Source organism: Porites lutea, chromosome 8 (genome assembly GCF_958299795.1).
Source record: "Porites lutea chromosome 8, jaPorLute2.1, whole genome shotgun sequence".
NCBI classification, from domain to species: Eukaryota; Metazoa; Cnidaria; class Anthozoa; order Scleractinia; family Poritidae; genus Porites; species Porites lutea.
This window is the reverse complement of record NC_133208.1, coordinates 24,646,974-24,672,939: the sequence shown is the minus strand read 5'-3', so window position 1 is coordinate 24,672,939 and position 25,966 is coordinate 24,646,974. Positions and strand designations below refer to the sequence as shown.

The 25,966-nt window shown below is 37.6% G+C and overlaps 1 protein-coding gene across 3 annotated transcripts; it reads left to right on the top strand.

Moving 5' to 3' along the window:
• The first annotated feature begins 698 nt into the window (after positions 1 to 698).
• Positions 699 to 22,228, top strand: LOC140946068 (stress-activated protein kinase JNK-like). 3 transcript variants are annotated; one of them, XM_073395138.1, is made up of 14 exons: positions 699 to 940; positions 2,867 to 2,996; positions 3,230 to 3,288; positions 4,112 to 4,220; positions 6,090 to 6,119; positions 9,016 to 9,063; positions 9,585 to 9,774; positions 10,562 to 10,638; positions 13,265 to 13,361; positions 14,763 to 14,887; positions 16,679 to 16,742; positions 17,306 to 17,416; positions 18,171 to 18,246; positions 19,717 to 22,228. In XM_073395138.1, exons 1-14 carry the CDS (start codon positions 732 to 734, stop codon positions 19,748 to 19,750), a joined length of 1,359 nt encoding a protein of 452 aa, XP_073251239.1. In that variant the 5' UTR covers positions 699 to 731; the 3' UTR covers positions 19,751 to 22,228. The 3 variants fall into 3 exon arrangements, with proteins under 3 accessions (XP_073251239.1, XP_073251241.1, XP_073251240.1); XM_073395140.1 differs by lacking the exon at positions 18,171 to 18,246; XM_073395139.1 differs by lacking the exon at positions 18,171 to 18,246 and having other exon boundaries at positions 19,693 to 22,228.
• Positions 22,229 to 25,966: the final 3,738 nt, after the last annotated feature.

The window sequence follows — 25,966 nt, the reverse complement described above, 5'->3', positions numbered from 1 at the left end:
TAATCACTAGCCCAGGAGCCGATAATCGGCTCCTGACTACACTGATATATGTCATGCAAGATTCGGTCAATTAATGAATTACTTCGTGTCTGTGGAAACCGACATTTGGGTGGAGAGGAAAAAAAGTCCGTTGTTGCAGAAAAGATATATATTTCAAAGAAACAACAAGAGTTGAACGAATTGAAGCAAACTGTGCTCTTAAAATAATTATCTTTAAACATTTTGCTTTCTTTTTAAAATTAACATTTTATTTGTTATTATTTATTCATTTTATATCTTGCGTGTGCACGACACTGTTTCAGGTACACACGTGCGTACCGTGCGTACAGGTAGCTACGCCCCAGAAAATATCAGTTTAAAAACTGAAATCAAACTATAGATTTTTAGTAAAATCCAACTAGTGGTCTATTATCAATGCTGCGTTCTGAATGGTTGAGCTACTACTGGGCTATATGTTATAGCCCACTACTAGTAGCGAAAAGCGCGGGCTTTTTGGCGGCAATAAAGGATTAAAGTCTAGTTTTAACTAGCTAAATTTTTTTTATTCTCGATATTTTTGACCAACTAGGATTTTACTAAAAAAATTCGTTCCCGAAAAGTTACCGGGAATGCACAGGCTTGACAGGGGCCTGGGCCCCAGGACCGGACTGGTGCCCAGTCTCTATGGTTCCACTCATGCGCTGTTGCCAAGCCTGTGCCACATAACATTATGGCCGCCAGTGATATCGCCGATGTTTAAGTGTTGTGAGTTATTTACTTCATTTTGGAGGACTTTTGATAAGGTTGTGTTGGGAGAGAAGAGTGATGGTGGATTAAGGAATATTGCGAATTTTACTATGGACATGTTTTATTCTGTTCAAGTTGGTGATACCATTTTTACAGTCTTGAAAAGGTATCGAAACCTTCAGATCATTGGTTCTGGCGCTCAAGGAATGGTTTGGTAAGCTTACAAAGATGAACATTGTTTTGCCCATAAAAATGTTATATCTTGAGCTTAAAAGCCATCGGTCGAAATACATTGTTAAGCCTGTTACTGAAAGATTGAAATCAATTGTTAATTTCCTTTAACAATCGACATGAAAGTGAATTATTTTTTGGCGTGATAAACTTTATTACTTCCAGGTCGGAAGATTGCTTTGAACCCATACTATGGGCTTTCGCGCTTATTTTGTTTTGAGAAGGGTGACTTATTCATCGTAAAGAATGTCAGATATTTTTCTTTCGTTAAACTATCGCAAAGAGGGCAGTTCCTGTTTGAACCGTCTGAGATCGTAAGTTGCCTTTCCCTCGAAACTGTTCTGACAAAGTGAAACGTTCTCTTTTTCGATTTTCTTTGTTTTTCAAGGTTATTCCCCCTTTTTAAAACATATGCCCGATTAATTTCAGAAAAAAATAGAATATGTACTCATATATGTTGATGTGGTTAAGAGAGATCCCATACTTAAGAATATTTTGGTAATCTGTAAAAAGGCGAATTAATCACTCAAAACTAAACTCTTCTCAAAATAATATTCGGTGGGACACTATTTAAATTAACACTTCGCCTGGTTGTTGCATTGTTTTGGAATTTATCAGGTCATATTATTCAATGCTTTTAAAAAAGCACTTTGCCCTTAACTGCCCTTTTGTCTTGTAAAAGGGTTTCAAAATTAGTAAAAAAAAATTGTTTGGATTTCTCAGCACGCATGAACATTGTAGCTTCCAGGGGTAGTATCTTTATTTCAATTTCCTGTTCTAACTCCCTTGTTTGCTTGGCAGGGGAATTAACTACAGAAGTTATTATTTTCATTTCTCTAACTCAGTATTTGCTTCTAAAGTATTAAAACATCAGCTTACTGAAATACATACCACTACTGTTACTACATGATTAATTGTCACCCCCAAGTTTTTTTTTTGATCAAAAAATTTTATTCCTAAAACAGGTGACTATTCTGATCTTTTTAAACTGAAAAGAAACTAAGAAACTGTAAATCAAAATGATCACAAGAATGTAAAATTTATTTACAATTAATCTATTTCGTCAGATATAGGTACCCAGGCATTAATTAAAATATATACTGTAACATCCGTGATCTGGAATGTAACATCCATGACAGTGTTTTGTTATCAAACAAAGCAGGCACAAATCACAAAAGAAATATTTATCACTTTGTAATTGCAGTATCACTATTTACCTAAAACAACAATATCTTTTGATTTTAGTTACACTTTCAGAATTCACAGGAATTTAGTGTTTAACATTTGCCCTTAAGAGCATAGGTTCTTTAGTTGAAACATCCATGATGGCTCTATTTTATTTTTGTTTAATATGATTTTTTGCATAATAGTAAATTTCATAACTTTTTCACTTCATATGCAATTAGCACCTATCTATCATAAGCAAAGTAAAAGGGAATAGTTGTTTGTTATTTTGTATCTGTGTTACAGGTCAAAATAAAACTCAGGTTAAATTTGTTAAGCTAGGTTGATTCTCAATTTCCTTTGTCTCCTAGCCCTAATTATTATGCCAGTTAACCAACACTTATTGATTGGTATTGATTGATCGATTGCTTTTCCGATCATTGACTTTCATCAATTGGTTACGTCCTGTTTACAGTAGATTTAACTAATTAAGATGAGTCCCAGGAGCTATTTGTAACAAAATCACTGAGAGAATTCGTGTTTGTGCTCTACCGGCAAATAAACATGCATATTTTGCTGATTTCAATGGCTATACCAGGTATCTGCCTTTCTCATTTATTCTACAGTCAACCTGTGTATTCATTTGAAAATTTTGCTTAATCAAGGGTTATCTGGAGACCAGTGCGAGGTCTCAATTTATAGTAATGCTACATTGTAATACCATGTTACATCTCTTATTTTGCAGCTCTGCATTGGACACTGTAACAAATGAGAAGGTAGCTATCAAGAAACTTTGCAGACCATTTCAAAATGTCACACATGCCAAGAGAGCCTTCAGAGAGCTAGTACTGCTGAAAATGGTGAACCATAAAAATGTAAGTTTGACAAATTCTAAAAGCATTTTATTTTCACATTTATCAAATTAATGTTATGTGTTCAAATACATGAATTTCATTTTAACTAAATTGATTGATGCATTAAGCCCAAAACTGAACCACAGCATTCACCACGCGTCAAAACACTGTTGTTATAATTATGTGTGATCCAGAGTTTCAAAGCAATTCTGTCAGCTGCAAATAAAACCATAATTATAATCTCTCTTGCACAGATCATTGGCCTTCTTAACGTATTCACACCGGACAGATCATTTGAAGAGTTTCAGGACCTGTAAGTACTTTTTTTGAAATCCAACAGCTCCTCTGCATTAATTTTATTTTTTTAAGCCACTTTAATTCTTTTGATATGTTTTACTGTAAAAATTATTCATAAAAATGACTTTTACTTATAAAATAACAAATCAATGGACCTTTGCCAGTGATCCATTCCTTTTGATGCAATCACTCATGTGCGGGATTGAACACAGATGAAAGGCAGCCAGTTGCACTGACATTAATACATCAAAATTAATAAGAGTTCTTCAAACATAGCCAAAGGACGTGTGAGCAGCCTTAAATGTGTTTTAGTTTTAAAGAAGAAGATGAACACTCAAAGCTGTCAACTGAAATCTTGAATTTTTTGGGTATGTTTGAAGAATCCTTTTTAACTTTTTTAATTTACAGCATGTTTTTTTTTGTTTTAAGTTAATATTCTCAGGGTGTTCATTATAGGCATCAAAGATTGGAGAATTCTCCTTTTATTACACAAAGGTCTCTGGCTAATGTTTGGTAGCCTATGATTATTTTTTATTCAGACGTGGAGCCTTTTCCTCCTGTAACATTACACATTTCTCATGCTACTAGAATTCTTAATGAAAACCCTGTATTCTGGCAAAATGAATTTTTTCAAGACAATAATTAATACATCTTAAAACATACTTTGGACTGTAGTATAGCATGCTACATAGTAAATACTTAGGCAGATTGGAGCAACACATAGTTAAAAAATAGTATCAACCTAAGTTTGACATATGTTTGGTTCCACAAGGGTGATATTTAGATTGTAGTGTTCAATTTGTTGACTGTACGTATTTCACAACCATTGGATATTTCAGTTATCTTGTGACAGAACTGATGGATGCAAGCTTAGTACAAGTGATCCAGATGGACCTGGACCATGAGAGGCTCTCATACTTGATGTACCAAATGTTGTGCGGCGTTAAAGTAAGAACTTAAACTCAATGGCCCTTATGCATAATCATGCCAGACACAAATTTCACTACCAAGCCTCCTTTTCAAGCATTTTTATTTTTTTGCAGTTGCTCTGTGTGTGGGGGTATTCTTTTCAACTGTACTGCCTTAAAAATTCATTTATGCAAAACTTTGCAACTTTATAAACAACAAGAACGTCGTTTAAAAAGTGAATTTGCATTCTTTCAGTCTTTATCGCCATTATTCCTACCCACTTACTTTGTCAAATGTAGGCGAACCCTCCCAAAGCTGAATTTCAAGTGACCATATCCAAGCTCAGAAAGAGAAATAAAATTTCGTCGTTGCTTGTTTACGTCCTCCATAAACGCGAAATAAGGCATTTTCACGTCGTAGTCGTGCAAAAACGGGAAGGAAATGTACAAAAAAGTGTGGTGCACGTGCAAAGTTGTTGTTTTGCTTATTAAACCTATTGCTTTTTGTCGTCCACGTAGCTGGTTCTTAAAGTCCCTTTAGAAAAGAGGGGTGTTGGTGAAATTTTCTCCTCTGGCATAAACAGGCACAGAGGCTAGTAAAGGGGCTATTGATCATGAGGATATTGCTGTTTTCAGTCCTGATTATTCCTAAATTTAGGGACTCTGCAAACTGGTCACGTGACACTGTTCAACCAATGAGAAGGCATGCTTTTGTTTACCAAAACATCGACCAAGTGCTCAAAAATTTTCACAATGGCAGGCGGAGCCAGACAGAGCATTGTCATTTCGTTTTCCTTTTAACATATGCTAACTGTACTCATCTAGGTTTCTCAAATTATTTCAAAGAAAACATTTGATGTAAGAGAATAAGAGTATTATTCATTGCAAGGAATTGTTGAGGTGTTCGAATATTCCAGAGCGATCAAAGAGGTCGTGGTTTCTGTGGCATGGCTTGCAAGATTTTGATAGAAGCAAACTGGTCCCATGTAAAAATGTTTCTTGTTTCGTGTTGCGAGCACGCATGGACTTTACGCATCTGGTGCTTTCTTTGCTTGCTGTCGTACCTGTAAAGCTAAAAATTATCCAACCCAGACTATCAGTGTTCAATGAGTAGTGAAATACATCATTTACAGTTGAAATTTGCCCTCTTTCTTTGATTTTTTCAACTGTGGATGAACGTTTGGAGAATCCAATAGTAAACAAATCTTTCCGGATTTTTTTTTTTTTTGTGAATTTTAGAAACAAGGTGGATTTACCTTATGCTTAATTTGATCTTTAATTTTATCCCTGCAAATTTGGCAAAGTGGCAGAGGCAAGATGTTGGATGTGAATATCCATAAGACTATAAATAAACTTACCTTGAAAAGAAAAATGGCAAAGGCTCGTATTAATGCAAAAAAGTGATAACACGGCTCTGCGATGTCTGCATGAAACTCAGGAGTGTAAAAATTGTGTACCAAAATTCTAGTTTGTCTACCATCCCCACATTCAACATGATAAAGGTGAATCGATATGACAATCAAGGAAAAATATCTAGAACTTGGTCAAAAATCTGTGAATCCAAAAAATAATAGATACTTGTTCACCTGCGTTGAAAACTGACCAAAATATTGCCTGCATCGCGTCGTTTAATTAAAAGGAGAAATAAGCCACAAAATGTGCTGAATATTTCATGAGGCACTTCCAATATGGCTTTCAATACACAGCACCCTAAGGTGGCCGTAAGTAGAGTTGTCCGATTATGAGAGTGTCTGTTAGGAGAACTTCTGGTATAAAAGTTTGTGACGAAAAATATCTTATAAATCTTGCCTTGTAACCTTACCTAAATTGTACAACTATATTCATTTTACTTGCTTAAGTGATTATCATTATTTTTTAAAGTAATAATTATTTTATTCTATTTCTCCAGCACCTTCATGATGCAGGCATCATTCACAGGGTAAGTACTGTATGTACATGTATGCTCTATAAACAAGCTACTTCAATATTGAGATGCATGTTATATTTTTATCTGTATACAATGAACGTTCAATTGATTATTCCCAGCAATGTTTGGAACAATATTAGGAGTGCAGTTTCCTCATATTACGGTATATCATTGTGATAATATTTAACTATTATTCCTTGAGCCCGAATGGGCTCTGACCCTTGTAGAACCAGACATATGCAAAACCTATGCTCATGCTATTTGTTTACTATGTTGGACTATGTTTCAGCTATGTTATGTTCACTACTGCCTATGTATCAACTATGTAGCATACCACACTACATAGTCCAAAGTATGCAAAATCTATGTTGAAACTATGTTTAGGCTATTTGAAAAGTACATAGCTTTTTAATACCTATGCAAATACTATTCAAAATCTTTTCATAGTCTTTACATAGCTATGTATTTACTATGCAATAGAAAGTTCTGCTTTTCCTTCTGATTTGCATCCTATGTATTTACTATGCAACAAAGCAAAATAGCTTTTACATAGCATCTCGATCTTCAATTTTATTTCCAACAAGTTTCCTAGCTTTTACATAGTGCTATGTATATTCTATGCTAAGTGATGAAACATATTTGCAGCCTATGTTTTCACTATGTGACATTTTAATTTAGCTTTATCATGAGATAAAGGTTACATAGCTTTTACATAAACGTGATTTTTCTTATATTTTCACTCATGACAAATATGTAGTCTTACTATGCGTTTCCTATGTGATATTTCAACATACCTTTTAAAATACTAGGCATGTTGATTGTACAGGTTAAATAGCGCTTACAAAAAGCATACTTCCAACGTAAAAAGCAGTGTTTAACACTAAAAAACTTAAAAATCATTTACTACAATTTTTTTTGTGCTTGCAGATAGTTTCTTAGTGAGAAGATTTTTGTAAAGCATTGAATCGCTACATCCATCATTCCTGACTTAACTTTCCTTTCTAGCTTTTATTTCCCTAGAGTTTCTTCGCTTGAAATGATACCTCCATGCATCATTTTCTCCTTTTATATTAGCTTCGATCCTTCGTCTTGATTATGGACGACTCCTGAATTCATGGTCAAAACTGCGAAACGCTTGTTGCAGTCCTCGGTGTTTGTCAGCCATTTTGTTTCCACTAGTTCCCAGGGAAGCCCGTGAGTTCAACACATGCGTATTTAGCGCTTTATCGTCACATGGGCCTTTTCAACCAATGAAAAGGTGTGAAAATTGGCTGATTCCACGCGGGCACTTTCAAGTCAAAGAAGACGAACTGTAAAGCGTGCGTTTTTACAAGAAGACGCTTCTTTTTACTTCAATTTAAAGTCGTTTTCCTGCCAGGTTCAACAAAAAGTATTCCTAACGTTGGTAAGTGATGTTTTTCTCAATTTGAGTTTCGATTTACCCGTGTTGTCTCCCCTTTTCGCGTACCTGAACAAGTTGGATCGGTCACCTTCGATCACGCTTCGATACTCGTTCGTTTCAATTCTAAAACGTCAGGTTGTTTTTGTGTTCATTTGCCTTAAAATCTCAACTCTCTGTTTGCAGATACTTATTCGTTGCAGTCAAAGGAAAAGTGTATGGCACTGAAGAGCACGACATCAGCCAAAAGTCTACACGATAAGCAAATTAAGCAAACTTTAACTTGGGGTTTCGATTCTGAAACTGCTCCATGAAAATACTGCATTTGTGTTGCGTGTTCGTGGTATTATATTGCTATAGTTTTCAATTTTTCGTGTCAAAACCCATTTCTTACCAATGTAAAAGATATTCTAATTCATATGTGTATACTATTTTTACTATTCTGGTGATTTTTACGAGGGTATTTTAAACACTACATTTGCTTAAGCAGATCAAAACCTACCAACATAAAAGACCATGTCAATTCTATGTAATTTCTGTTTGAACTCTAATTAAAGGCTATGTATGTGATATGTTTTACCTACTCAAATACTATTAAAATCCTATTTCAAACCTATGCAAAGACTATTTGTTCTGTGTTTTCCCTATTTTAATGCTATGCAAAGTATATGTCATCTTTAAAAAAGGCTATGTTTTCACTATTCCTAGGCTATCTGAATTCTAAGCAAACCCTATTCAAAAGCTATTTAATCAACTGGCCCCTGTTCCATTTTACTATGTAAACTCTATTTCAGTCCTATGTGAAGGCTATTTATTTCCTATGATTTTTCTATGAGGTTGACTATGAAGTCTAAAATCTCTTTCTGAAAGCTAAGTAAATTGTATGTATAGGCTATGTGGAAACTATGTCATTTCTGCCTTTATTCCTTCCTTTAAAAACTGCATAGCTTTTAAGTAGGTTCCGTTTGACTAGCGAAAACATAGCATTTTCGATACAAAAAACATAGTCCTGGCATAGAAACAACATAGGATCTGGTTAAAGCAATGTATGACTCATTAACATAGGTTTTACATAGCTTTGTGACATAGCATTTGCATAGATTCTACATAGTGTCTGATTCTACAAGGGTGAGTCAATAGCCCATGAGGCCGGCCATGAGGGCTAGAGGAATAATAATTGTTTTAGTATAATCCAACTAATTGGTCGAAAATATCGAGACAAAACAACTTTAGCTAGTTAAAGCTGGACTTTAATCCTTTTTTGCCACCAAAAAGCCGGCGGTTTTTGCTACTGGTGAGCTATAACACATAGCCTTGTAGTAGCTCAACCAATCAGAATGCAGCATTGATAATGGACCACTAGTTGGATTTTAGTAATATCATTATACATTGCCTTTAATCTAAAGTAGTTTCACATCTGTTTGTTTATACACATAATATTTATAGGTTTGATATTCATTAGCATTGAATAATGAGTTGCCAATGTAATGCATGCTTCTTAATTTGTAGGATCTAAAGCCAAGTAACATTGTGGTCAAGTCTGACTGTTCACTCAAGGTATTTGCTTAAGTTTTGTTTTCAACTCAAGATTTTAGGAGGTGTGTCTGGAATTTTTAGGGGTGGGGAGGGGGGGGGGGGCGTTGATGTCTCTGTTAACAAAGATACTAGAAAAAGATAACCAGAGCTGTTATTATTGACCTGGGAATGATTTCAGAAATCACTTAAGAGAGATATGTATGCCCGTCCCATGGTTGCCTCGATTGTGGCAAAGTTTGAGCAAACTCTATGAGAGCATTTTGGAGCTCATAAAAACAGTGACAAAACATGCTATCGACATAATTGGCTAATATCTTCAGAAATGATGAGCTTTGGAAAATGCAGGCTCATCTCATAGTCGTCTGATTCCATTTGAAACTGTGTGTACACATGTACGATAATAGAGAGGAATTGCTTATGAGGACTGACAGAAAGAAGAATTTATTAGTCAATTCTGAGTAGAGGTAAGAATGTTAAGAGCTCGGAAATAATTTTTTTGGGGTGACAAAAAACCAATAGTATTATTACATTGTTATCATCAGATTCTAGACTTTGGCCTTGCACGGACTGCCGGTGCAGCGTTTATGATGACTCCATATGTCGTGACAAGATATTACAGGGCACCTGAGGTTATACTGGGCATGGGCTATAGTGAGAATGTGGACGTGTGGTCAATTGGATGCATTCTTGGTGAAATGATCCGAGGCACTGTTATGTTTCCAGGGACTGATCGTATCCTTTTGCAAAGTGGTAGACTTCCATTAGGCCTGTATAAAATACTCATAACAACAGAAACATAAACAGCAAGTAACAAATACAGTACATTGTACAGTATAATTATCAATAATTCCTCGAGTGCCCAGACACGCCTCGTTGGCTATCTACCATCTCATTAAGTTATTGTGACAACATTGCATGGTAGTAACATTATGGTGAAAATGGTGCTAATGTCTTATTCATGAAAGGGCGACTTTTTATAAGAGAGCGAGAGGGGGAAAAGCTGTCTGGTATTCTTTTCTATAGAACACATTGGCAGGGATGCGGTGTTCAGTCTACTGCGCACAAATCATAATTACCATTCAAGCTTAATCTTAGATTAACGGTAACAAGAGAAAAGGAATATTTGATTAAACTCAGTTTTCAGTGTAATAACTTTATTTTGCAACAAAAGGTATAGAAAATGAAACGTACCACTAAAACCAGTTGATAGTGTGGGTATTTGTTGATACATACGGCCTGTACCCTGTATAATGCCATTGTTGTTTTTTCACACAATCTCTTTTTGAGATTTTAATTTCCTATATGAACACTAGATTTCACTTGTTTGAAGAATTAAAAAATATATATTCTGCGGTCTTTAATTTCTTGGGTTCTTTTTTTTTCTGAAAAACGCAAAATTAACGACCCGGAAAAATAAGTACCAATCAGGTTAATGTTAGTTTTTGGTAAAGTGTCATTGTTGTCATCATTTTCTCTTGATACCAGTCATTATTGCTATATCCTTGACCAGGATTGGTAGATATTGATCAGTGGAATAAAGTGACCGAACTTCTTGGTACGCCTTCAGAGTCCTTCCTAAACTTGTTGCAGCCATCGGTAAGATAACCAAGTTCATGGTGCAAAATGCCGACATGACATGCAAGACAAAGTATACATGTAACTTTGCTTGCGTGCGGGGCCTAATTTCAAACTTGTATGGTTTGTCAAGTACTTGCCGTTGTATTGTATGTGATAGCTATTGTAGTTAAATGTACCTTGAAGTTCAGGGCTGTGTTCTAGCAAAGCCCGGTGGCCCCTGGCACCCAACTTTTGCTTCTGGGCCACTAGAAAATCTCAGATTTTTCATACAAATCATATTCTGGGCACCCTAGATTTTACAGGTTCAGAGCACTGGGCACCCTTGAATTTTCCTTAGAGCACAGCCTTGAAGTTGGTTTATAAACCCATCTCCATGTACGTCCGTCAGCTGTACTTGACCCTTTAAGCCCTGATACTATCTACTTACAAATTCTCCAAACTGATCTCCATACATTTCCCTGAGCAGCTGATCATTCTATTAAATCTCATAACCTTTTCTTTTGATAGCGTATTGATATAGTAAGAAGAAAATTGATGTTGGTCACTCTTGGGACTATAAAGGGGTTAAAGGGGCCGTGTCACGGCAGTCCAGTTCATTTTGTTTAATTTTGCCAATTACTCGCCCTCAATCGCTATGGAACTTAAAGCAAGCAAAGGAATTACATGGAAATGACAAAATCAGAGTTCTGAGACTAACAAATATGTCTCCCGAGCATTATTTTTTTTTAAGTTGCAAGCGGCAGGGATTAACTTTCAATTAAAAACTGTTAGGCTGAACAGTTTTCAAAAACCTTAATTCCAATCCATTTCAGTCTTCTTCGGTTTTGCCCATCCGTGGAATCTGTTGTTTCTGTTGTGTTATTTTAACCTTCCTTTAATGTTGTAAGCGGTTATTTTTATGTTTCTCTTAATTTAACGGGCATTTTGTAACCTAATTTGCCTGAATTTCGTGACACATCTCCTTTAATAACACTACATGTATGCTTCTTTTGCGTTAATTAAATTCAAAATAATGGTCCAGTTTTGTTATAGAGAAGAGAAGTCGTTACGTCACGTTGCCATGGTACAATGTAGCAAAAGTTCTGGATGACAACAAACCGAAAAAGTCACTTAAAAGTCTATTCGGACTATTTCAAACTTCACCGATCTTATTCAATTTCATTAAAATTTGTCAAATCGTGGCGAAAGTTTCTTTGGGACCGTATCTCAGCATCGTTATCTAAGTTTAGAAAAAGAAAGCGACAATGCTTGTGTTGTGTTCACCTACTCCATGAAGCGGGCTCGTGAAATTAGGAAGTTTCGTAGTTTCATAGACATCATGGTGCAACGACGACAAAGAAATGTAAAAAATAGCGTGATGGACGTGCAAAGTTTTTTTTTTTTTTTTGTTAATATAAACGTATTATTTTTTGCCGTTCTCCTTGCCGTCGCCGTTGGTTTTGTTGTCGTCCAGAAATAGTAGGGACCTTAAGAAAGGACGACTACGACGGCAGTGAAAACGTCGGTAAAAAAATGAATTTGCGTTCTTTCAAACTTAGAGCGGTTTTCATTTGAGTGTCGAAAAGTAATTGGTTTTGCACTTTCTACACGATGCGATTGGCTTAAAAGATTCGCGCCACCTTTTCATCCAATCAGAAGTAAAACCAAAGCCAATTGTGACGCGCTCGCATGCATTTTCCCGCGCTTTGCGTCAGCCACATGTAATTACTTCGAGTTTTGATTGGTTCAATGTATTGTCTGTGTCCTTTGTGATTGGCCAGAGTAATTACTTTGGTTTTGGTTTTACGACACTCAAACGAAAACCACTCTAATCGCGTCTATTTGGACCCGCTCAGTATGTCAAATGCAGGCGACTTTTCCTGGAGTTGAATTCTTAAGGATTTTATCCAGGTTAAATAAGATGAAGGGAAATTCGTCGTCGTATGTCCACATTCTCCATAAAACTTCAAATTAGGAGGTTTCACCTCGTAGTCGTGCAGTGGACGTCAAAGAAATGCACTAAAAAGCGTGATGCACGTGAAGAGCTGTTGTTTTGATCATTAAACCTATTGTTGGTTTGAAGTCGTCGTTGTGGTCGTCGTCGTCGTTGCTTAAGCTCCGTAGTGCTACCATGGAAACGTGACGTCACACTTCTCTATTTTTAAGCATTGAAACTGTTTCCTGTCGTCTGTTGCTATGGATGGCAAGGATGACATTGATTAAAACTCGAAGAAGTTGAGCCAGCAGCTCACGATTGACCCAAACCAGCCATATTGTCGTGACATAACCCTCAACTTCCCATACCTGGATACAGTATCTGATTAAGTTACCATCCTTTCTCCTTTTAACGCTTCAACTTTTAGTTAAAGGGCGCTTTCCGTTTGCCAGAACCTGACTGGCCAGGACCTCCCCGTCTTGATGAGAATTTTACTTAAAATACAAGCTATCCAGCCAGATCTGTCAAATTCTAAATAGTATGCACCAAAGAAATCGTTTTTCTCTTTTGGAAAGCGTTCTAAGTTACCTCGCCGGTTAGTCTTGTCACACAACGCTCGTCCCCAGGAGCGTTGCGTGACCTACCTGAAAACAGCTGCGAGGGAGAGGCTGCGAAGGAGACTCCCTCGCAGTGAATAGAATTTTATTAAACTTGGTCGTTACATTGCAGGTTCGAATGTACTGTTCCAGTCGACCCAAGCAACCTGGGTTTAGTTTTGAGGCTCTTTTCCCAGATGAGTTATTTCCACCTGGCAACAAACAGAAAGGTAAAAAGTACATTGTGATATTGTGTTTTATAGAACAGTGTGCATCAGGCTCAAAATGTCAACTTATCGTTAGAACGACTTATTTACTTACATGCACATGTATGAGTGTATGCTAAGGGAAGAAGTTGGTTGCCGATTTTCGTATGACCTTGAAAAATGGTTTTGGTAGTTGTTCGTTATTTCTTTTATCAGCCAATGGATGTAAAGACGTAACATGGACTCTTCGTTTTGCCACCAAAGAAACCCCTTATATGGAAAAGGCATCGTTCGATTGGCCAATCGTGTTGCCGTATGACGTCAAAGCGAAGTATCGATTGATTTTTAGAAAGTTCTCGGGCATGAAGTTTTTTCACCCGAGCGTTCGCTTATCCAATCAAAAGCCACGCGCGTTTGTATCCGTTCGATAAACCAAGCAGATTGCTCTATCATAGCCTGAAATTCATCCGATTGCTTCGAGTCGTTTTCTCCTCTCAACAACGTCTGAATCGACCGGCCGTTAATGCCGTCCAGTGACGTCACTCACTACCCGAAAACCGGGTAGTGATTTTTATTGGTTGATTGTCTAAACATTCGTATAATTATGAAAAATTTTAGCGAGATTGTCGCTTGATATTCAGCAGATCGCATCCCTGGCGTTCTTTCGTTTAGTTCAAACATTTCGCTAAGCTTAATCCTTATCTTAAACAGCAAAATTACCCTTGTCTTCGAAACTGACGTGCTAAATTGAACTGCGAATGAAGAATCATTGCGGAGAGTCGGTAGGTTTTTCATTCAGAGCCGCTTTGTGGTTTCGGCGGCCGGTGATTTTGTTTTCGTGAAGTTTTCTGAGATCAATGTTATAATTCGACCTTCTTGCTGTTTTTACCGTCAAGTGTAATGATTCTGTTAGCTTTCTTTCTTGTCTCCTTGTTTTTTTTTCGTCGTTAAGGACCAAATAGCTTCTTTTCAATTAAAGGAAATCATAGTGTTTTTGAACTAAGTGTTCCGTGTGTGTGTTTATTTCAGTCATTGCGTGATTGCGACCGAGTTTGATTTACAGAATTTAGTACAACCGGTTCAGAGTTGATGCAGTTGATAGTTTGAACGTTAAACATGAATTACGATCGAAAAAATAAAGGCAGTGCTGTATCATGCAGACATTTCCAAACGAGATTTCTCGGTTTGCCACTTGAAAATCGTGTTTTACTTTTTGTATGAATTAAAGCAAAGGTCAAGGAGTAGTGACGTCACTGGACGGCATTAACGGCCGGTCGATTCAGACGTTACTGAGGGAGTAATAACGACTCGAAGTAATCGGATGAACTTCAGGCTAGCTCTATCAGTGCTAAGTGTGATTACAGTTTTTACTACAGTAACACTGACAACTTGTGTATATTTGTTGTTGTTGTTTTTTTTTTCCAGCTGATGAGTGCCGAGATCTACTGTCCAAAATGCTGGTTGTTGATCGGTCCAAGCGGATATCAGTGATTGAAGCCCTACACCACCCATACATACACGTGTGGTATGAGAGGAGCGAAGTGGAATCAGTATGTCATTTTTCTTTTCTTTTTACTTCATTTCTTTAATTCTGATTATTTTCGTTGTAACGCTTGCATACGTTTTAGGTCTGCTTCCTGAAAGGCCTATCTGCGAAAATCCAGGATTAAGATTTTAATACACGATCGTTTACCGTAATGATCTAATTACGCCCCTTCTTATCTAATAAACGTTAAGTTGCCGCGTATTAGATGCCTCTCTGTTATAAACGCCCCCTGTCTGATAGACGCTCCCCACCCCCCCCCCCCCCCCCGCCATAACAATAGGGAGCTTTAGCATCGACGACGGCGACAGCAGCGAAAAAGTCACTTTTAAAATGAATTCACCTTTTTTCAAACTTTGTCGCGTTTATTCCAATTCACTGCAAATGTGAAATGTGGGCGAATTTCCTTGGAGTTGATTTCTTGGCGACCGGACTCAAGCTTAGAAAGAGAAAGGAAACTTCGTCGTCGCTTGTTTACGTTCCCATTAATCGTGAAATGAGGCATTTTCACGTCGTAGTCGTGCAGTGACGGCAAAGAAATGTACAAAAACGTGTGATGCAAGTGTAAAGTTGTTGTTTTTGCTAATCAAACCTATTGTTTTTTTTTTGCCGTTCTCGTTTACGTCGCCGTCGTCGTTGCTAAAGCTCCCTAATTACTCCACAATACTAGCAAATAGCTAAATGAAGCAAAATCATTCAATTATGCAGCTTTTTCACGCTTCATTAACAAGGGTTTGCTTATTACATCTAGTTCAATATCAAGTTTAAAATAAGGATAGGCTAACGATGACCCTGAACGAGGAAGTTGAGATTAGAAGGAGAGATATGGATCCCCAGAGGACCTAGACGCCGAAAGCATATCAGTTTTGTTGAGCAAGGAGGCACCGTGGCCAAGTGGTCAGCGCGTCGGACTCGCAATCCGGCGGTCCTGGGTTCGAGTCCCGCTCTGGCCACTTGCTGGATTTGTTCTCGGTCATCCCGAGTTCAGATACCCGGCCAAGCTTGTAAATAGCCAACCGGTTGCCTCCTGCCAGTTGGGTTTTTTAATCCTGTTGTGTAGTATTTGAATTATTTGTTTCAAAATATTTGAGAGGGTTGCCTGTAAACTAGCTGGATAAGCTAAGTGCACTTTCCACTGTAAACAAGCCTTTAAACCTTTTTCTTAAAACCTTTTTTTCACAACTATGAGAATAAGTGCCTCTCAGTTTTAACGGAAACCCTAAAATTAAATAACTCCCCGGGCGTCTGTTAGCTCAATTTATCGTACTTACAATCAACCCGGCTATTATTCTGTAGTCGTGCCCGAAATGTTTTGTTTTATTTTCCCATTAAATCAAAAAAGAACTAAACTAAACTGAACATGGGCTTTTTAAGTGTTCCAAATTTTAGTTTCTTGATTCTTTCAGAGCTTGAATCGTCACAGCTCAGTTTTGCTGGATCACGTTGCACTTCAACTTAACAGGGAGGGGATAAAAGGAAGAAAAGATGGCAAGACGAGTGCAGGGTGGGGGGATTATTTGAGGAGGGCGATTATTTTAAATATTTCCATTAAAGGGTGGCGATTGTTCGAGGGAGGCGATTAAGCGAGTGATGGCTATTATTCGAAGAAATACTTTATGCAGTTTTTTTCTAGAGGTTGTTAGAGTATCATTTTGTGTTATCATAACTTGCGCAGTAAAGGCTAAACAGTTATTTTATACAAGCTCTACAGTTTCATGTTTTCTAATTCTAGACACAAAAACCTTTGCCTGAATTTGTCACAATGATCAGATTGTATTTATTTGTTTGTTTCTCGTAGGTAATACCCAATAAATACGACCACTCCTTAGACGAGAAAGACCTCACTGTAGATGACTGGAAACGTAAGTATTTTTTAAAAAATCCGTTATTATTAATTTTGATGTTTGGTCAGCAAGTAAATTTCGTACTTTTTCTTACTTTTACAGCGGTGTTATAAACGCGAACCCGTACTTCTCCCAGTCCCCCTGTTTCAAGTTTATCCTTATCATTGGTGACCGGTTGTTCCGTCGACGCGTCGTTTCATTAACAGTCTTCTTGGTAAAGGTGTAAGTCGTTTAACTTACGAAATACCCTGCGAGCAGAGTCTCCTTCGATCTTCCTAGATAAGACCTCTTCCCGACTTATCTAGGAAAATCGAAGGAGACTCTGCTCACAGGGTACTTACGAAACGAAGCGAGCTCTTTGACGCGAAAAAGTCTTATGCTCATGTGCATACAATACCTAGTTTTTTGAGTCCTGATCAGGCGAAAGAAATCTGGGAAGGGATGTGACCTAACGTTAGCGAAACGACTCACGTTATCAGCGAAAGGGACGTTGCCGAAACGACTCGTAGGCGAAACGACCGTAAATCCTATCGTTTAATCATTGCCTGTTAAGGGAATTATGTCCATATAATTTATCTTAGGAACAATCTACCGAGAAGTGATATCTTATAACAGTATGAATGAGATCCCGTCCCCAGTCGAAGGAAACGGAGAGATCAATGCCTCCTCATCCAGCTCAAGTATTTCATCAGGTATTTTTTTGTTGTTTTAATATTCCTTTTAGTTTAAGGAATAGAAAGTTAGTCATCCATATAGTCACAAGATGTCGATGAATCCACTGGTCTGAGAAAACAGCCGCACTTCACTTAAAGGTTTCCCCTGCGAATAAGTCTGAGCAATGACTGCAGAAATTCCATACTGATGACGTGTCACTCCCCAGGGGTTCTTTAACCAATCAGAAGCACTACCCAGACCTGCCTTGGGTAGTGACTCGTCAACAGTATGGAATTTCTGCGCTCGTTCCTCAAACGTCATTCTGCGAGCAAACCAGTGGACAGTGGTGTCGCGAAATGTCGGCCGTTTTCTCAGGCCGGGAACCCATCGAATTTTTTTTTTTCATACTTAACGTGTACTGTTAATAATAAGGTTAAAATTTAACCCGTCTTTATTCTTCTGTAACTGAAATAACGTTCCTTAAGTTAACGTGTGACCTAAATCACATTGTAGCCACAAATAAGAAAAACATAAAGCAAAACAAACTAAAACTTAAACTATAAACTAAGGCAAGTCACTACACTGCAAATTCTGCAAAATAAATAAAAGATAAATAAGACAGCAATTTAACTTAGAAAGAAAGAAAAAACAGGTATGCAAGTGATCCGTGTCAGAAAAACTAACAATAGAATCATTTAACACTCTAACTTTATAAGATAAAATTTTGAATTAATCTTACTGGAGACCTGCGTGTTGTCACGAGTCCATATAAAAAGTGTGTAAATCCTTTAGGAATAGAAAGCGGAAAAAAGAAAACAAAACGTAAAAAGAGAGACACACAGGTTGGATCCGGAACTTTAGGCTCAAGGTTAGTAACTGAAATAATTGAATAAATTAACTTAGGAACCTAAACTCAACCGCTAATGTATAAACTTTGTGATGTTCGTCGTAGTTATTGTGTATAACAGAACTTCGTTTATCGGTTGTCTCACGATAGTCACTTAGGGCTTGTTTACATGGAGGTGGGGGAACCCCAGGTAGGTGAGGTAACCCGCTTAGGTGGGATAGCCCGCCTGTCCATATAATCTTTCATTTTAATTTGATCACGTTTACATGATAGGTGGGTTTGTCAACTTTATGTAGACAGGTGATCGCGACGTTTGGACCAGGTGCTGCAGGTCTTCATCACGCGATTGTACTGTGTGACTGACTGTACTCAGTAAATCGACACGGCCAGACCGGAAGTACGCGATCGAAACAACGCGATCAATATCTAAGGATAGTTATCCAAGTGGAACTGTTATGGAACCCGTGAGACTCCTTCGTTATGTTTTTGTTAGCTTCTTTGGACCTGACCGTGTACAACGTTCAATAGAACTCCTATCATTTTGAACTGACTTACTGACCAATAGAAGCCTCGCATTAATTTATTCAGTCTCAATTTGTTAACAAAAACAAAGGATTGTGCACGGTCAGGGAGTTTTCATCATGAGCTACAGCACCTTTATTTTCAACTTGTTTACCGGCTTTCATAACCGTTCTACTCTTCTATGATCTAGGTGAGATAAACGATAAACGAAACTCTTTATAAATATAAACTTAACTTCGTCAGAGGTTTCTCTCTCTTTCTTGAAAACTTTTAAAATGGTGCATCGGTGTTACCAAGAACTCCTACCTATAACATAAACTCTGGTCTTATGCTTACGTCACACGCTCAATCTGATTACAACTGATGGCATCAACATTTTTTCCTTATCCTAATTGAGGGTTAGGGTAAGTTATCCGTTATCTGACTATATACAGTTTGTCCGCGTGACGTCGCGGTGGCCATATTCGTTGAAGGAGTGAAGCAGTCCACTCGACACTGAACTTTTTGTTTATATAATTAACAAATCAACCACAATTTTCTATGGTCTGCACTCTTATAGACCATAGAAATGACGTCATAAAATGTTCAAAACTCAAATGGAACCACGAGCTGTAGGCGAGTGGTTTCACTGCAAAGTTTTGAACATTTTAAGGCGTCATTTCTATGGTCTATAAGAGTGTAGTCCATGGAAAATTGTGGTCAATTTGTTTTTTGCGATAACATTTATTTTTAGTTTCCTGCGAAGTTTCTCGGGAAATGTTACGTCATTTGCACTCGACCAATCAGGGCGCGAGGATTCGCTCAGTTATTGTAAAAACAGTTTTCTTTGTCCAAGTAGACAATAATGGGCGCAGGTCACGGGAACGAACACATTTTTATGATTTTTTCTTGTTAAGGCCATTGCGCTCACGTTTCTTTTAAAGTACCAGTGACTGTGTGTTAGAGAACCTACACTGCGCTTTCTTTTAGAATCCGACAGATGATACGAGGAGATGACTACTAACAAGAAAGAGCAGGAGTGAAGTACATTTCAGCCTGAATTATCGCAAGATGTAATTATTTATCTATTTGACCTAGTGGTTTGTATAAACACATGGCTCTTAGTTGGTAAGGCCATGACTGAACAATACTTTAAGCTCTGTAAGTAACCACTGTTACTACTGTTTCTTGCATTTATAGATCGGATACTCCGTCTTTAGTGTTAGGTAAACCACTCCAGGGCTGCACTGAGGTGGCGTTGTAATGTTATACGTTATAATGTCGCGTGAGTCTCGTGTGTTTCAACACGCTTACGTTAATGGACTCGCGTGAACCCGAATGTTCTCGGTGTTATTTCGTCTTTGTCATTTCTGTGAGGATATAGATTAATAGTATTATCATCCCTGCAAGCCATGAAAGTTGATATTATATTCAAGACTGGTTGAACCAGCAATACTTACAGAATCTAATGATATAGGGTTCGTGTTTTAGTAAGGAACTGAAGTGTGCGTGGAATCTGACATTTGCAGAAAATACGTTACCACGTTAAAGGATAATGAAAACCAGAAAAAAAGGGGATAAAATGCTACCTGCTTCGTTCAAGTAAAAAAGAGATCTTAAAATTGTTAGAGGAGGACGACTACGAGACAAAGATTTTCTCAATACCAAGAAGTGCGCGCGTGTGCAGAAAGTATCATGTTGGCGGGAAAACATGATAGCCACTGTCATTCTACGTATCAACTTTTATAAGTTTTGTTGCATTTTGCGATCGAGAGATGGCGTAAAAAGAGTAAAGTGAGGCTTTTCCGAGGTGTCTATTTGTAAGAATGTACGGAAAGCACTTTAAGTCAAGTCTCGTCCTCCTACTAGTCTACGAGCTCGAATCTTCAGATCTCTAATATTAGTAGTGTTAAATCTATATACTTCCATGAGCAGCAGAATTTAAGTAGATTACTTTTGAATGTGGTTTAACTGTAAACGAAAATTTCGTCCGTGATGCGTGACACACTAAGAAGTGCTAGAAGTGCTTTAAAAAGCAGATTTTCTTCGGTTATAAAACCCTTCTTCAGTAGTAGCGCGTGCATGCAGGAACGGTGTAACTGAGGAAGTGAAGACCGGGTTTAGATCTTTCAATGGAGAGCTTTAGATTCTAAGACGAGTACGACTACGAGGAAGAGATTTTCTCAATACTAAGTAGTGCTCGCGCGTGAGGCAGCGTCATTTTGGCGGGAAAACGTGATAGCCGTCGTCATTCTACTACGAGTTTTAGCGAGAATGTCGTAATAGCGGAAACGAGTTATCAAATGTTAGAAGTCTGATCATTTTCCGATCGAAAAAGGGCTTATCCTCGATCAATATAGATAACACTACTATCTTTCCTAATCAAAAAAAGTACAATGAAGCTTTCGTGGGTGTCTATTCTTTGAGAATAAGCGAAAAAAACTTGTATGTCAAATCTCGTATTCGTAGTCTTTCTCTTCCTCGAATCTAAAGGTCTCGAATAGCACTTTAGTGCAAGAACGACAATCTGGTTGTGTCTGAAAGATAAGAAGTTGCTGCTATTTTGTTAACGTGAGGTCAAATTAAAGATAGTTATTTTTCATAATTAGGATTTCTTTAGAAAGAGAATAGAGGATATTGTGACCGTTTCAGTTATTAAGTTTTGCTGAGTAATAGTTAATAGTTTTAGGTAGTTCATATGAGAGAGGTCGTGATACACTTGTTAAGGTCTAAGTCGCCGGCTTAACATATACTGTCACAGCTTTTCCAATAAGCGAGAACAAACCAGCCTGAGATAAATGGTCACACATTAGTACCAATTAGTTCCACTCGAATTGAAGTTGGCTGTAGTTATCTAAGCGCAATACGTCACTTCCACATTTCCCATAGTGCACCATATTTGTCCCCCAAATTTTTGCATAACCTTTGTTTCTCATTTCTCCTGGGCATTACAGCCGTCCCAAGAGCAATTGAAAACAATACTTATGTAAAATTTTGGGGGGCAAATATGGTGCACTATGGGAAATGTTAAAGTGACGTATTGACTATTTTCATCGAGACCACAATGCACCTTGTTCTTCCCCCCCCCCCCCCCAAAAAAAAGAGGTTGCATAACCATTGTTTCCAATTTCTCATGGGTATCATAGTCGTCCCAAGAGAAATTGAAGACAATTGCTATACAAAATTTGGGGGGGGGGGGGGGGATATAAAAAGCGACTTTTGGTCTACGTGAAAATTATGAATATTTGATTTTTAAGTAAATGCGTCCTTTTCCTAGTTACATTAACTAACGTTATGGTGTTTCCTTTCCGCCGCGCGCATTATTAAGTAATTTTTTCGTAATCTTAAGTATTTTAATTGATACATTAATAAAGAGCATAAAATGGCCAAGAGTATTGTTATTTTTTAAATTTTTTTCGCTTACTGTAAATAAATATTATAAAGACTAGAAAAATAAGGAGATATAAGGCGAACATTAAATAAATGCACGAGTTAAAAGTTGGTTCCTTGTAATTCCTCTTTAAAATCTTGACTGTTGGAAAGTTCGAGTTTTTTGCCTTTTTTAAAACTTCACTTTTCTGGTCTAAAAACCATTCTTTTATATCCAGAATATCGAAGAACGATTTTTTCTGGCTTGTTTTGCCCAGAAAACACAAAATTAAAAAATTAATGAGAAAAAGAACGATTTTTTTGACAAAGCCATGGACTAACCCCTTTGGCAAATTTCGATTTCCTTGACTTTTTTAAAACTTCACAATTCTGCTCTAAAAAGCATTCTTTTCTATTGAGTATGTCAAAAAACGATCTTTTCTGGCTTGTTTTGCCCAAAAAACACAAATGAGAAACAGTTCGGGCTAACCTACGATTTTAATTTCAAAATGGTTTCTTTTTTAGGGTGAAGAAATATTGTAATATTGTTGGGTCATATTCTACACACACACTAGAAAAAAAGCAATTTTTTGCTACAAAAATATCGATTGTTGAATGGTTTGGGTCAAAAATTGAACAATTTTTAAATGTTTTCCTCTTTGGCCAAACTGGTGAAGGCAAAGTGTTGGTTACGCTTTGTTGATAAACAAGCTTTCCTAGCCAAGCAAAATAACGATATGTTTGAATCGTGTCATTGAAATTTTTCTAGGGGTCATAACCCATGGTTTTGGTCGGAAAAGGACATTCTTAAGCCTCGGACGTACACCCAAATTCATACCCCCACCGTGGTACAAGGGAGGGTAGCGGGGGGGCGGGGTAGATCGAACCCCTCCCCAGAGTTTTTGATATGTTGCAGTATTTCAAAATAATTTTAGCTTCAGTGGAAAGCTTGTGATCTTCTTAACAAAAAGATGAGGTATATTTTACGGGTGGTGGCGCTGCTAGAGATCTGTAATATTAGCAACAATGGTCACCATCTTGGCTGCCACCTGTTTCGGGACTTTACCAAGAATTAGAAATCAGGTTAAAACTGCGAGAAGTGTTAATTTTTGGTGATTGACATGAAAAATAACACATAAATAAGTACTTTGCATGATTTTAGGCAAAAGATTTACCTTCATTGTTAAAAGAAGTTAAAAAAGACATGTTTTTTCACTCAAACATGGCTTGACATCCTGCTACTTATGACGTCATATCTCGTAACCGTAGAAACTGACCATCACCGAATTTGTCTCAAAATGGGCGCGAGGAACGGGTGGCAACCATCAGCCCCCTCGTACGTCCGAGGGTTAACTTGACAATGTTTGTTTTTGAGCAAATAAGTCAAGGAAAAGTGTTCGATGAAGTTCTCTGTAGAAAAGAAAGCCATTCTAAACTAGAAAATATCGATTTATAAGTGGTCGATGTTTGATTGGTAAAATAGGTCAAGGAAAATTTAACTACCATACCCATCGCGGATGGTACCCGCATAACACCCCACCGCTCCAGCTTGTTACTATCCATTCGCTTTTGCAAGGTCATCTAGGTAAGAGATCAACCAGCACTAAAGAACAGCGCACATGACGAAATAGAGAAGTGCTCAGTAATGATGGCCATTGCCATCGTTGTTATGTTTTCTTTTGCTGGATACCTGGCGACGAAACCCAGTGACGAACCAGTCGTCCGACGGATAATTCGTCCAAACGGATTATCCTTTTCTCAGCAGTGGGCTAGATGAAGGAAATGCTGTGTCCTGATGTGCTACCTGAGCATGGAACTGCTCGCTTTATCGCGGAAGAGCAAAATGGGAGGAACATGTGGCTGCAACTCTGAGAAAAGACATTAGTATAAAGTAACATAATTACATAATAGGGCCATTTATACGAGGAAAAATAAGACGCGTCTTACATAAGACGCGTCTTAAATAAGACGCGAACTTTCCGTATAAACGGCACATTTCGTCTAAAATAAGACGCGGCTTAGCTAAGACGCGTCTTATTAGCGGAGCTGCTCCGGTGAATTAAGGGATGGAGCACTGCAAATTTGGAGGGGGGTGGTCTGTTTTAGTAGGGATTTTACCTTTCGCATTAATATTTTCAATTTAACATCTACTCCCCATAAGCATTCATTTTTCATGATTACTAATGTATTATCTGTGTCACGTGACTTGCCACACCCATTTTTGGCTTTTTATTTCAATCCAAATTTACACCACTTTATAAATAACACTTGTAATTTAATTCACTTTTTGTCAATGACTATTGACACAAAGTTTATGGGATTAATCGGGGTTTTCTTAAATTATCTACGTTTTGTATACTATAACGTTTCTTGTTAAGAAGGAGACTGGGACGAGACAAAAATATCTAATAATTACGAAGGAATGGATCATTTCACAAATCCCCGATTAATTTAGCTTATTTGACTATAAATGAAATATTATGGAAGGAAAAACGATTGTTGTCACATTCAGTAAACTGGTGTAATCTGCAGAGTCCAAATTTTGCATAATTATGGGCGTGGCTGGTCACGTGATCTAAAAAAAAGAAGTGTTTAAGGTCCAAAGTGGTTCTGGTCTTAAACACAGCGGTCTAAGATTAAAATAAAGGAAGATACTGGAAAAAACAAGATCAAGTCATAAAACCCCGCATGTAACGAGGACCCATTCCTTAATTCACCGGAGCTCCCGCGCGCGAAGCGCGCGCTAGCGGAGCACCATGGGTAAGTAAATCTACCCATCCCAGAAGATTTGGTAATCACGTGACAGTACACCGAACGAACGACCGTCCGTCCGCACCACAGGCATACCAATAAAAAATTGGGGGTGGTCTGTGAGTGCGGTGAGAGTTTTGGATCCTGGGAACGAGGTTGTTTTTTTGGCGCGAAAACGAATGGTCACCGCGTTTTGTGAAGCTGATAAACAACCTAGAAGTTCAGCGAAGTCAACTCAGAACAAAAAGAAATTATTTTTTTTGTATCGGTTGGCAGAAATTGTTTTTAAATTCGCATTTTCTAGAATTTTCATTCATTATGTCGTCTAGTTTGGAGTATAGAGAAAGAGAGAGGCAGAGAAAACGGGAAAGTAGGCGGCAGGCAAGCCAAGCTCAACGAGAGAGAGAGCGGCAGAGATAGTCTAGTCATTCTACGAGAAAAAAAGACCGAACCTTGAAGTAATTGCAACAGAATTTATGTTTGCCGGAAGTTATTCTACTGATGCCTATAAATAACATGTCAAAAGTCTACCAAACGTTTCGAAGGATAAAATGATGAAATTACAGTTTTATGATTGAATTCTTTTTCTAAATTCAAAATGGCTGCCGCGCAATTTATTCAAAATATATGCGTAAATTTTTACAGCAAACAGCTAAAAACAATAGGCGTAATTGGAAAACAAAATGCGTGCACGTGTTTAAATGTAAAGATTTGAACAACTTTTTGATCACATCGAAGAAATTTTATTTCGAGAACTGGAAAACAACAGTTTTCCTTGAATTAGTTCTCTATCAATAAGTATATATGTGTATCAGTGACTCTAAAGACTCTCGATTGTTTCGTTTGGAAAATTCTTGCTCCGTACAACTGCTCTGGACGATTCTCTGGCCTTCAAACTAACAAAGTTCTTCGCTTCACAAGACATTTATTTAGACGAGTATTGGTAGAAACGCATTGTTGGACGTCCAGAGTGGTACTTTAGTGAAAAATGTCGTGTGAAGGTAAAGTATAGATGGTTAAAGATGTGGTTTATCGTCCGGTTAACATCACACGATGGAGTATTGTGTAATTTGCAAGGAATTATCAACCAATGGCCTCGAAACAGTGGAACTTAGGCAAA

What these genes read in the sequence shown, in the direction of transcription:
- LOC140946068 (XM_073395138.1), top strand. Translation starts at nt 732, where the DNA reads ATGTTTAAGTGTTGTGAGTTATTTACTTCATTTTGGAGGACTTTTGAT. An exon ending in TTTGAAGAGTTTCAGGACCT is followed by an intron (nt 3,289 to 4,111) that starts GTAAGTACTTTT and finishes TGGATATTTCAG; the next exon opens with TTATCTTGTGACAGAACTGA. An exon ending in AAATGTTGTGCGGCGTTAAA is followed by an intron (nt 4,221 to 6,089) that starts GTAAGAACTTAA and finishes CTATTTCTCCAG; the next exon opens with CACCTTCATGATGCAGGCAT.